We start from the raw sequence: 12,572 nt of genomic DNA, 5'->3' as shown, positions 1-12,572 counted from the left end.
TCAACTGTGATTTATCTCTGCTGAAATTAAAATAGCAGAATAAAATTCAGCCTGCAGAGCCAGAGAATCATTATAGCTCATAGTGCGAAATGGAATATTTAAATTTGGAGAGACCCTTTCATGAACTTTTTTATACTAAAATTTAAGCCTATACCAGTTACAGAATTGTCACCCTTTTATTAACACACAATTTCTTTTTATACATCTGCAAATGCCTGGTCATGAAAATAGTTCCTGCTAGTGACAGTAGTATGCGACAATGGTACAAATATGCTGTGATGACACTAGTATGCTGCCATGACACACGTATTTGCCATGACACTAGTATGCTGCCATGACACTAGTATGCTGCCATGACACTAGTATGCTGCCATGACAAAGGTATGCTGCCATAACACAAGTATGCTACCATGACACTAGTATGCTGCAATGCATAAATAGATGCTCATATGAGCCTGTGCTTTTAAACTGAGCATGACGAATCCCAAAATAATGCCTTTATTGATTAGCAAATAATTCTCTTTTCATCAGTTTTGGGTTTTAAATTTTTATGAATTAATGGAGGAAAATTTGAAGATTTAAAAATATATACCCAATTTCAAGCAAACTTCAAAATTGTCAATGAGTTTTAACACACACTTTCTTACCCTGATAGCATTTCTATTTTATCTTGGTTGTTTAATAAATTTCTGGATACTCGAAGGTTGATCTTTTTTTACTTTCAACTAAATCTAGAAGGTGTTGCTTCAGCAGGAGACATAATTTGCCATCTGCCATTTTGCCATTTGCCATCAAGTTAAAGCCTGTCATACAGAGTAAGTTAAAGCCTGTCATACAGAGTAAGTTAAGGCCGGTCATACAGAGTGAGTTAAGGCCTGTCATACAGAGCGAGTTAAGGCCTGTCATACAGAGTGAGTTAAGGTCTGTCATACAAACTGATAGTAGCTATTTACTATAAATACTATTTACTGTGTATGTGAACTTGTAGCTGTCATAGATAGATTTGCTGGAGCTCACCCTATAAAATTTTACTTGCATTCACAAACATGAATTAATGCAATGTCCGTAGTCATGTATTTTAATAGTCATTTTATTGCACTAGTGCTTTAAAAAAATTTCGAAAAAGATTGAATGTCCAGTAAACTGATGCAAATAGAAACAATCACATTAACCTTAACACAAGAGAAGATCTTAACACAAGAGAAGGTACCACAGCTTATAACTACAGGTAGATCTTAACACAAGAGAAGGTGAACCACAGCTTATAACTACAGGTAGATTTTAACACAAGAGAGGGTAACACATCTTATAACTACACGTAGATCTTAACATAAGAGAAGGTACCACAGCTTATAACTACAGGTAGATCTTAACACAAGAGAAGGTGAACCACAGCTTATAACTACAGGTAGATTTTAACACAAGAGAAGGTAACACAGCTTATAACTACAGGTAGATCTTAACACAAGAGAAGGTACCACAGCTTATAACTACAGGTAGATCTTAACACAAGAGAAGGTGAACCACAGCTTATAACTACAGGTAGATTTTAACACAAGAGAAGGTAACACCGCTTATAACTACAACCATCTGCAAGACATTTCACATTCTCTTTGATAATCCTTAACACTATGGTAGTAAACGTAGAGTGTTTAGAATATTTGGCCGGCTTACATTCTTGTTGCGACTGTATAGTTATCCCGGAATCCTGCAAAACCTGGTCTAAAAGCTGATCCCGTAACCTGGAATCCATCTGCATTTTATCGTAGCGAGCAGTCAACTCCTTGAATTGAGATTCTTTCTGAGTACAAGCAAAGCCCTGAGTGAGAGCGAGAGAGAGAAGGTGCTCCAACAGATACTTGCTTTCATCAACAGAGGAGACATCCAAAGCTTTTGTCAAGCTAGTCTCATCCTAACAAGTAAGGTAGTATGTGTAATGAGCACATTTTGTAATATGGTTCAGAGACATCATTACAAGCAATATAACAACCAGTTCTTCGAGTTGCGTTGTGATTGCAAAAGCAATGACCAAATTTGATGCTCAAACCAAAGAGCTATCGCAATATGTAAATGTAACTTGTTTTGTCGTACTGTTAACTGATAAAAACTAATGAAAAAGGACTCAAGAAAAAAACAGCAGGGGTTCATTCTATAAGAATATATAACAGGTTAACTGTTTCTTGAATCTATGAGAAGAATTTGAGCCATAATAAAATTATTGATATAGGAATAAAAGTGTCATTTCTTCTAGTGAATAACGACAGGTGAAAAGATTATCTTGGCTTATAATAATATTTTATATGAGAGACAAGATAGGTATGAAAGGGCATGCAAGTCGTACGATGAGGTTTAAAGGTTGTTAGAGGGGCAGCGTTTTAAACATAACATGAACTGCTTCTAGTGAATTATTGAGAAAATGTTTCCAGTCGATAGGAGATGAACTCATTGTGGATGTCAAATAAAGGTGAAAGATTATAGATTCTGAATTAACAAAGTCAAATGTTGCTGCATAACTGTAGAAGATAACTTTACTGATTTACATGCGCTTACGTAAATTCGAGTATAGCCATCTATGGGAACGGGCCGATGAATGGGAATTGCTAGCTAAGCCCGCTGTAACATTAAAAAGGATAAATAAAGCAATGAATAATTACTAAACATACAACACACTGATGAAATATATTAGGTAAATGCTTAGACAGGAAGCAATGCGAGATTACTAAATGCTTAGACAGGAAGCAATGTGAGATTAGTAAATGCTTAGACAGGAAGCAATGCGAGGTTAGTAAATGCTTAGACAGAAAGCAATGCGAGATTAGTAAATGCTTAGACAGGAAGCAATGCAAGGTTAGTAAATGCTTAGACAGGAAGCAATGCGAGGTTAGTAAATGCTTAGACAGGAAGCAATGCGAGGTTAGTAAATGCTTGGACAGGAAGCAATGCGAGGTTAGTAAATGCTTAGACAGGAAGCAATGCAAAGTTAGTAAATGCTAGCAGTAGTCACTACAAGCCTAAGCAGACGCATAGCAAAAGCAAATGAACAAACCTTCGCCTCCTCTTCCATCTGCATGATATTGTTTTGGCACTCAGACACGTTACTCTGAATGTATGTCATATTGGTGCTCATCGCCTCCAGCTGATCTTCTCGGTCCATGGCGACAGTCGTCTGCAAATGAATAGGAGTTACACAACAACTACCTTACGCGTGGTTCTCATATATGCCGCAAAGCACCGGCAACAGCACCGCAGGCTATGGCGGTGAAATGTGAGCCTACACGCCGGGTACCGCCGAGTACCACCGGTAGTTGCCGGCTGTCAACACAAGAGTTTAGCGCTGTTCAAATTTCGCAAATAGCCGCAAGCAAAACCTTCCTGAAATGCACTGTACAGGTGAAGGTCACCATTATCAAAATGGCGTGGCGAGCAAACATTTTATGTGATTATGCGATTATGTTTACCAATGCAGCTGTAGATGTGAACAGAAGCTGCCGATCCTGACGTCGCAAGCGTTTTGCTGCGCAAGTTACCGCCGGAGTCTCGCAATCGATATGGAAACCAGACTTTAGCAGCTATGAAGATGAGTTGAACATATCATCAACAAAATTGCAGCGCAATATAGTGTAACCGTGACATTACTGATTACTCTATGCAATGTAATTAATGACTATGCCAGCAATTATCAAATAAGAGTCTGTAGAGAGTTTTCTGTTCAACAGAACAGAAAACATCAGAGAAACACAAGGAATAAGGCATTGGCTATTTACGCTGGCAAAATTATTATTTGCAAAAACACCACACACCCCTGATGGCTGTGTAGTAATAGAAGAAACTGATGTATTTGTGATTGGTTAAAAGTGTTGATCCCTGATTAACATAATCATGACACCAATTTGTTCATTTTCACAGTAAACCGATTTTATTTGAAAGTTGCTTTGAACTAGTGACAACGATGACCAACAAGTATTTATATATGAAAAAGGCTATTACTTGCTGTAAAAGATATGTGATGAACACTGGTGTAAATTGGAACTGCTTGCATAACATTTCAGGATATGTTAGATTAAATATTTTAAAGACCTAAGTTTTACTTGCAGTTTGATACAATTCATTAGCCTGACTTCAAGTTGTAGTTGGACGATTTTAGATTATAAGTTGATGGATCTTTTTCTTAAGAAAACACAAGTGTAAATAGCTGTACAAACATTAGTGCAATGATAAACTATGGTTTACCCATATCTACTATATATATATATATATATATATATATATATATATATATATATATATATATATATATATATATAATTAATACAATCATGTTCCAATAAGGGTAATGACAACATCCAATAGATGTTTTGATCTTTACTTGACCTAGGTTGATACTTGTAAAACATAACTAGTTATTCAGTAGTCTCGATCTGTGTAGTCGCAGCAGATGTTTATGCCATGCGTCAGCTAAGAAGTTTGCCCGTTTTAAGAGCCTAAGAGTAATGACTATACATGTGTCCGACCTCATTTCTCCTAATGGCAGTGTCCAGCCTTTTACTGTACGCATCTATCTTCTTGCTGAGCTGTTCTCGCTTGCTAATGTGAAGATCCATCTCAGCTTCCATGTTGGCAATTGTCTGTTTCCGCACAACAACGGATGTAACGTACCGCTCAAGCTTGTCCCACTTGCTTTTCGCCACCTGAGTTAGAGTAATCAAGTAAAACATAGTGTCCATTAGCACAGAGGACCAGACAACATAAAATGTGTTTATATAAGAAACATGCCATACACAAAAAATACTCTTCCAATTTAAGTGGCAGATTATTTTATATTACTATAGGTTTGGCTGTAATCAGAAGAAAAAGTCACTAGTAAGTTGAGATTATAACAACAGGTTGTGAGAAACTTTGATATAAGAGGTGACATGAGATAACATGAGGTGCCATGAGATAACATGAGGTGACATGAGATAACATGAGGTGCCGTGAGATAACATGAGGTGACATGAGATAACATGCGCTAGACGTATCAACAAAAGGCAAATAGTAAATCGCCGTCTGAGCAACAAGCAGTTATCTACTCTGCAATTGCTCATTTAACATTGTCTAGTTTTATCTCAGCTATAAGTTACGACCAGGTTAGTGCTATGGCCCAGCTATAAGTTGTTCTTCAGTAACTAATATTCGCTACCAGAATACTGTCCAGAAATGAAAATCATTCTGAAGCAAATTTGGCAGATTGATTAGGACCAAGAGGTTAAAAAAGACGATGCAAACATTTACCTTGGGAGAGAAGAGCTGCTGACTTGTGCCAAGAAGCAGAGGACGATGAAGTTTTGCCAGATGAATTTTTATGGGAGAGGTTTGCCCTATTTTTGGCCATCACCCTAGAAGAGGCGGACGAGTCTCTTTGTCTTTTCCTCAACTGACTGACCTCTTCGTGCTTGCGCTGGCAACACAATACGCTGACTTATGCAAAGGCTAGGATAAAATAAAAATGATTTATATGTCAAGGACACATGAAATGTCGATGGCTATCCCAAGCCACCTACTTTTTACGACAGAATTAATTAAAACATCAGTAGACTGTTATATTCGTCCCGTAATTAATGAAGGCACTCTTTGAAAACTTAGAGACCCACATTTGAGTGTTGTTAAAGACCAACCTTGAGTATGGCATCTTCCTGTCTGTTTTGCAACTCCAACATGCGCACCTGATTGTCTCGTTGCCGCTTCTCTTTTTTCAGCTGTAGCAGCTCCTTATTCTTTCGTTGGTCACTAATCTTATTCTTCTCTGACTCCGTCTTCATCTGTGCCATCAGTCGCACCTGCAATAGCATCACCATAGTTGTCGAGATCTCCAAAACCAAGATCATGTGGTGGTGCAATAGTCAACACATTACGAAGATCCCAAAAAACTCATACGCCAAACAATTATTTCCCATTCAAACTTTTCCCTGACTAACACAGATATAAATATAGTAGTGATGTCTCTCTGTGTAGGATTAAGTAAGACATAAATATATATAGTGGTGATATCTCTTTGTGTAGGATTAACTAGCACATATAAATATAGTGGTGATATCTCTCTGTGTAGGATTAACTAACACATATATAAATATAGTGGTGATATCTCTCTGTGTAGGATTAACTAGCACATATAAATATAGTGGTGATATCTCTCTGTGTAGGATTAACTAGCACATATAAATATAGTGGTGATATCTCTCTGTGTAGGATTAACTAGCACATATATAAATATAGTGGTGATATCTCTCTGTGTAGGATTAACTAGCACATATAAATATAGTGGTGCTATCTCTTTGTGTAGGATTAACTAACACATATAAATATAGTGGTGATATCTCTCTGTGTAGGATTAACTAACACATATAAATATAGTAGTGATATCTGTGTGTAGGATTAACTAACACAGATATAAATATAGTGGTGATATCTCTGTGTGTAGGATTAACTAACACATATATAAATATAGTGGTGATGTCTCTCTGTGTAGGATTAACTAACACGTATAAATATAGTGGTGATATCTCTGTGTAGGATTAACTAACGCATATAAATATAGTGGTGATAACCCTGTGTAGGATTAACTAGCACATATAAATATAGTGGTGATATCTTTCTGTGTAGGATTAACTAACACTTATAAATATAGTGGTGATATCTCTGTGTAGGATTAACTAACACATATAAATATAGTGGTGATATCTCTGTGTAGGATTAACTAGCACATATAAATATAGTGGTGATATCTCTCTGTGTAGGATTAACTAACACATATAAATATAGTGGTGATATCTCAGTGTAGGATTAACTAGCACATATAAATATAGTCATGATATCTCTCTGTGTAGGATTAACTAACACATATAAATATAGTGGTGATATCTCTGTGTAGGATTAATTAGCACATATAAATATAGTGGTGATATCTCTATGTGTAGGATTAACTAGCACATATAAAAATAGTGGTGATATCTGTGTGTAGGATTAACTAACACAGATATAAATATAGTGGTGATATCTCAGAGTGTAGGATTAACTAACACATATAAATATAGTGGTGATATCTCTCTGTGTAGGATTAACTAACACAGATATAAATATAGCGGTGATTTCTCTCTTTGTAGGATTAACTAACACAGCTTTTGTATCGGTCAGCAAGCCTACCTTTATCTTCTTCATCTCATTCAGTTCAGTACTGAGGTCCCTGATGCGCCGGTCGTAGACAACTTGGTTCTTCATCATTTTGGCGTGCTCCTTCTTGGCAGTATTTACCTTATTGAGCTCCTGTTGCATGGTATCCAGCCGTTTCTCAAAGTCCATTTTAACTTTGCGCACCCGCTCCTCCGACTGCTGCTTCTTGCTGCCTGAAAACGGAACTCACATAACAGTTTATTTCATTTGTATTTGCTATCCTGGTAACTGCTGTCCGGTTACGAATTAGCTGGTTGCAAAGCTAGCTACACGTTAAGATTATCAAACGCATACCAATTACTATCTAAATGACAGATTATTACACCAAAGCCATAGCACTGTATGGACTGAACTTTATAACTTGTTAAGAGCTAGCTGATTAACTATTAACAGCTGATCTAACATATACTAGCTATAACAGCTGATCTAACATATACTAGCTATAACAGGAGGTTACCTAAGCTGCTTAGGACCTGGTCTCGTTCTCGTTCAACAGCCATTATTTGGTCCTGCAAGTTGAGCATTTCATCCTCGTAATGCTGACGAATTGTTTGCAGTTGTCGCTGGCTCCTTTCGAGTTCTTCAATCATTCTTTGTTTAAGTGAAATCTCTCCTGTCAGCTCTGCCAGGTCTTCTTGAAGATGGTCAGACTCTACAAGAATTAGAAATGATAAAAACCAGCTGATTATATCAAGTCCTGATGAGCATATGAAGGTCTTAGCAATACTTTCGACCAGTATTCATATGGGTAGAATAGCACCAGTGTATATACGTATATGGATAGAATAGTTACCAGTGTATATACGTATATGGGTAGAATAGTACCGGTATCTATACATATATGGGTAGAATTGTACCGGTATCTATATGGGTGCTATTCTACCTAGTATAGATACTGGGTAGAATAGTATCTATACGGGTAATCTTGGCCTTGACCTTTAAACGGTTGCATCTTTAAACTGAAAGCAGCTGTCATATATGTTATAGCAGTTGTTATATATGTTATAGCAGTTGTTATATATGTATTAGCAGTTGTTATATATGTTATAGCAGCTGTTATATATGTTATAGCAGCTGTTATATATGTTATAGCAGCTGTTATATATGTCAAAATATGATGCTAGTAAGCGATCAATAAAAGTAATCTAGACTTGCACACTACAACATTTGAAGCAAAGTTTGAAGAAAAATAATGATAATTCCGATGACAGTCACGCAGACTCGGACAGACACACATCCAAAAGAATGCTAACAACTCCAAAGACACATACACATAGCACGAGGACAGATGCGCAGACTTGCATAGACACACACATGCATGTTCACACATACAAACAAAACGCATACACATACAAGCGCGCACACACCCACACGTGGACGCACATGCATACACACACGCACACACACACACACACACACAGGTATTCAAACACACATTAAATAGTGTTAAATGTATCTTTTACTTGCGGGTATAAAACTTGTTTTTAAAGTGCACGGTAACCTCTTGACAGATTAAAACAGCTTCGCGTGATTGAATAAAGTTCCCCACATTAAATCTCGCGAAATTGCCGCATTTGGAAAAATGTTTGCAGAGCTTTGATGGTAACTCTAATAATAGTCACGCAGACACAGAGACGGACAAATACATTTATATACTTGCTCAGAACAGACACAGACATAAACGTGCAAAGGCATACATACAGACACGGACAGCGACACACACACACGCGTGCACACCCAAACTCAGATACACAAACATACAAAGATGTACAGACACAGCTGTGCACAGAAATACACAAGCTCACACGCAGAGACACACACAGAAACACACTTGGGCGATTAAACAGACACACACTTGCACACACACATAGTCAGACTCACATACGGTCACGCACACACAGTCATGCGCAAACACGCTTGCAGACACCAAACTCCCACCAACATGCATGCACAAACAAACACACTTATGTAACAGGATACATGTATGTACCACTAAATGCATCGGATTTGATTCGTTTATCAATCGCCAAATGTTCTATTGATAGTTCACCGTAGCAGCTTGATAACGGTCCCAAATAGTGACAGTTTGATAGTTCCAACTGTACCTTCAACCTTCGAGTTGAAAGGCCGTCCTTGAAGATTATGGTAACATCTTGACAAACTTGAAAATCTTGTTGTTATTGAACAAAATTCACCTTGGCGTACCTGCAACATTTGGAGCAAATTTTGAAAAAAAATAATGATAATTCCGATGACAGTCACCCAGACACAGACAGACACACATTCAAAAACCTGCTAACAACTGCGAAGACACATACACATAGCACGAGGACAGGTGCGCAGACTTGCATAGACACACGCATAGGTGTTCACACATACAAACAAAACGCATACACATCCAGGCGCACACACACACACGCATAGAAACACATGGATACACACATGTATACACACATGCACACACACACACGCACACATACGTGTATGCAAACACACATTAAATGGTTTTAAATGTATGTTTTACTTTCAGGTATAAAACTTGTTTATAAAGTGCACTGTAACTTCTTGACAGATTAAAACAGCTTGGCGTGATAGAATAAAGTTCCCCACATTAAACCTCGCGATATTGCGCCATTTGAAAAAATGTTTGCAGAACATTGATGGTAATTCTAATAATAGCCACGCAGACACAGAGACGGACAAATACATTCATATACTTGCTCAGAACAGACACAGACATGAACGCGCAAAGACATACACACAGACACAGACAGCGACACACACACACGCGTGCAAACACACCCAAACCCAGATACACAAACATACAAAGATGTACAGACACAGCTGTGCACAGAAATACACAAACTCACATGCAGAGACCCACACAGAAACACACTCAGGCGATCAAACAGACACACTTGCACGCACGCATAGCCGCACACACATACAGTCACACACACGCAGTCTTGCGCAAACACACTTGCACACACCAAACTCTCACCAACACGCATGCACATACACACGCGCTTATGTAACCAGATACATGTATGTACCACTAAATGCATCGGATTTGATTCGTTTATCAATCGCCAAATGTTCTTTTGAGAGTTCACTGTGACAGCTTGATAACGGTCCAAAATAGGAACAGTTTGATAGTTCCAACTGTACCTTCAACCTTCGAGTGAGAAGCCGTCCTTGAAGATTATAGTAACCTCTTGACACACTTTGAAATTCTTGTTGTTAATGAACAAAATTCACCTTGGCGTACCTGCAACATTTGGAGCAAAGTTTTAAGAAAAATAATGATAATTCTGATGACAGTCATGCAGACACGGACAGACACACATCCAAAAGAATGCTAACAACTGTGAAGACACATATGCATAGCACGAGGACAGATGCGCAGACTTGCATAGACACACACATGCATGTTCACACATACAAACAAAACTCATACACATACAGGCGCGCACACACACACACACACACGTGGACACACATGCATACACGCATGCACACACACAGGTCTTCAAACACACATTAAATAGTGTTAAATGTATCTTTTACTTGCACGTATAAAACTTGTTTTTAAAGTGCGCGGTAACCTCTTGACAGATTAAAACAGCTTGGCGTGATTGAATAAAGTTCCCCATATTAAATCTCGTGATATTGCACCATTTGGAAAAATGTTTCCAGAGCTTTGATGGTAACTCTAATAATAGTCACGCAGACACAGAGACGGACAAATACATTCATATACTTGCTCAGAACAGACACCTGCCATAAACGTGCAAAGGCATACACACAGACACGGACAGCGACACACAACACACACACACACGCGCAAACACACCCAAACTCAGATACACAAGCATAGAAAAATGTACAGACACGGCTGTGCACAGAAATACACAAACTCACACGCAGAGACACACACAGAAACACACTTGGGCGATTAAACGAACACACACTTGCACACACACATAGTCAGACATACGGTCACGCATAGCAGTCATGCGCAAACACGCTTGCACACACCAAACTCCCACCAACATGCATGCACATACAAACACACTTATGTAACCGGATACATGAATGTACAAGTAAATGCAACGGATTTGATTCGTTTACCAATCAATGTTCTATTGAGAGTTCACAATAGCAGCTTGAGAGAGGTCCCAAATATTGACAGCTTGATAGTTCCAACTGTACCTTCAAATTTCGAGTTAAAAAGCCGTCCTTGAAGATTTTAGTAACCTCTTGACAGACTTTGAAGATCTTGTTGTGATTCAACAAAATTAACCTTGGCAAACCTGCAATATTTGGAGCAAAGTTTGAAGAAAAATAATGATAATTCTGATGACAGTCATGCAGACACGGACAGACACACATCCAAAAGAATGCTAACAACTGCGAAGACACATATGCATAGCACGAGGACAGATGCGCAGACTTGCATAGACACACACATGCATGTTCACACATACAAACAAAACTCATACACATACAGGCGCGCGCACACACACACACACACACGCACGCACGCACGCACACACACACGTGGACACACATGCATACACGCATGCACACACACAGGTCTTCAAACACACATTAAATAGTGTTAAATGTATCTTTTACTTGCACGTATAAAACTTGTTTTTAAAGTGCGCGGTAACCTCTTGACAGATTAAAACAGCTTGGCGTGATTGAATAAAGTTCCCCATATTAAATCTCGTGATATTGCACCATTTGGAAAAATGTTTCCAGAGCTTTGATGGTAACTCTAATAATAGTCACGCAGACACAGAGACGGACAAATACATTCACATACTTGCTCAGAACAGACACCTGCCATAAACGTGCAAAGGCATACACACAGACACGGACAGCGACACACACAAACACACACACACGCGCGCAAACACACCCAAACTCAGATACACAAGCATAGAAAAATGTACAGACACGGCTGTGCACAATGGTACAATGCTACGCGTACAATGGTTATGACACGACCCACAGCTGTAGCTTTCACTGCTATGGAAGCTACAAATACAATAGATATGACATGACCCACAGTTGTAACTTTCCTTGCAACGGAACCAACGAGTACAATAGGTATGACATAGTCCACAGTTGGAGAATTCATTGCAATGGAAGGTACTAGTACCATTAACTAGTCTGAAAACTGACCTATAGCTAGCAGGTTAACTAGTCCGAAAACTGACCTTTAGCAAGCAGGTTAACTAGTCTAAAAACTGACCTTTAGCGAGCAGGTTAACTAGTCTGAAAACTGACTTTTAGTGAGCAGGTTAATTAGTCTGAAAACACACCTATAGTGAACAGATTAACTAGTCTGAAAACTG

The 12,572-nt window shown here is 38.4% G+C and overlaps 2 protein-coding genes across 2 annotated transcripts; both read right to left on the bottom strand.

The window, feature by feature from the left end:
* Window positions 1-4,579, bottom strand: LOC137388171 (kinesin-like protein KIF21A). The gene is made up of 4 exons (XM_068074674.1): window positions 4,512-4,579; window positions 3,047-3,166; window positions 1,675-1,912; window positions 1-20 (listed from the first exon to the last, which is right to left on the bottom strand). The coding sequence occupies exons 2-4, from the start codon at window positions 3,152-3,154 to the stop codon at window positions 1-3; spliced, it is 366 nt and encodes a 121-aa protein (XP_067930775.1). The 5' UTR covers window positions 3,155-3,166; window positions 4,512-4,579.
* Window positions 4,580-5,245: 666 nt separating this feature from the next.
* On the bottom strand, window positions 5,246-7,821 carry LOC137388170 (kinesin-like protein KIF21A). Its single transcript, XM_068074673.1, has 4 exons — window positions 7,664-7,821; window positions 7,180-7,379; window positions 5,655-5,816; window positions 5,246-5,437 (listed from the first exon to the last, which is right to left on the bottom strand). The coding sequence occupies exons 1-4, from the start codon at window positions 7,794-7,796 to the stop codon at window positions 5,246-5,248; spliced, it is 687 nt and encodes a 228-aa protein (XP_067930774.1). The 5' UTR covers window positions 7,797-7,821.
* Between the last annotated feature and the right edge of the window lie 4,751 nt (window positions 7,822-12,572).

The sequence above is a fragment of the Watersipora subatra genome, chromosome 2 (assembly GCF_963576615.1).
Source record: "Watersipora subatra chromosome 2, tzWatSuba1.1, whole genome shotgun sequence".
Classification (NCBI taxonomy): Eukaryota; Metazoa; Bryozoa; class Gymnolaemata; order Cheilostomatida; family Watersiporidae; genus Watersipora; species Watersipora subatra.
This window is presented reverse-complemented; position numbering and strand designations above follow the sequence as displayed.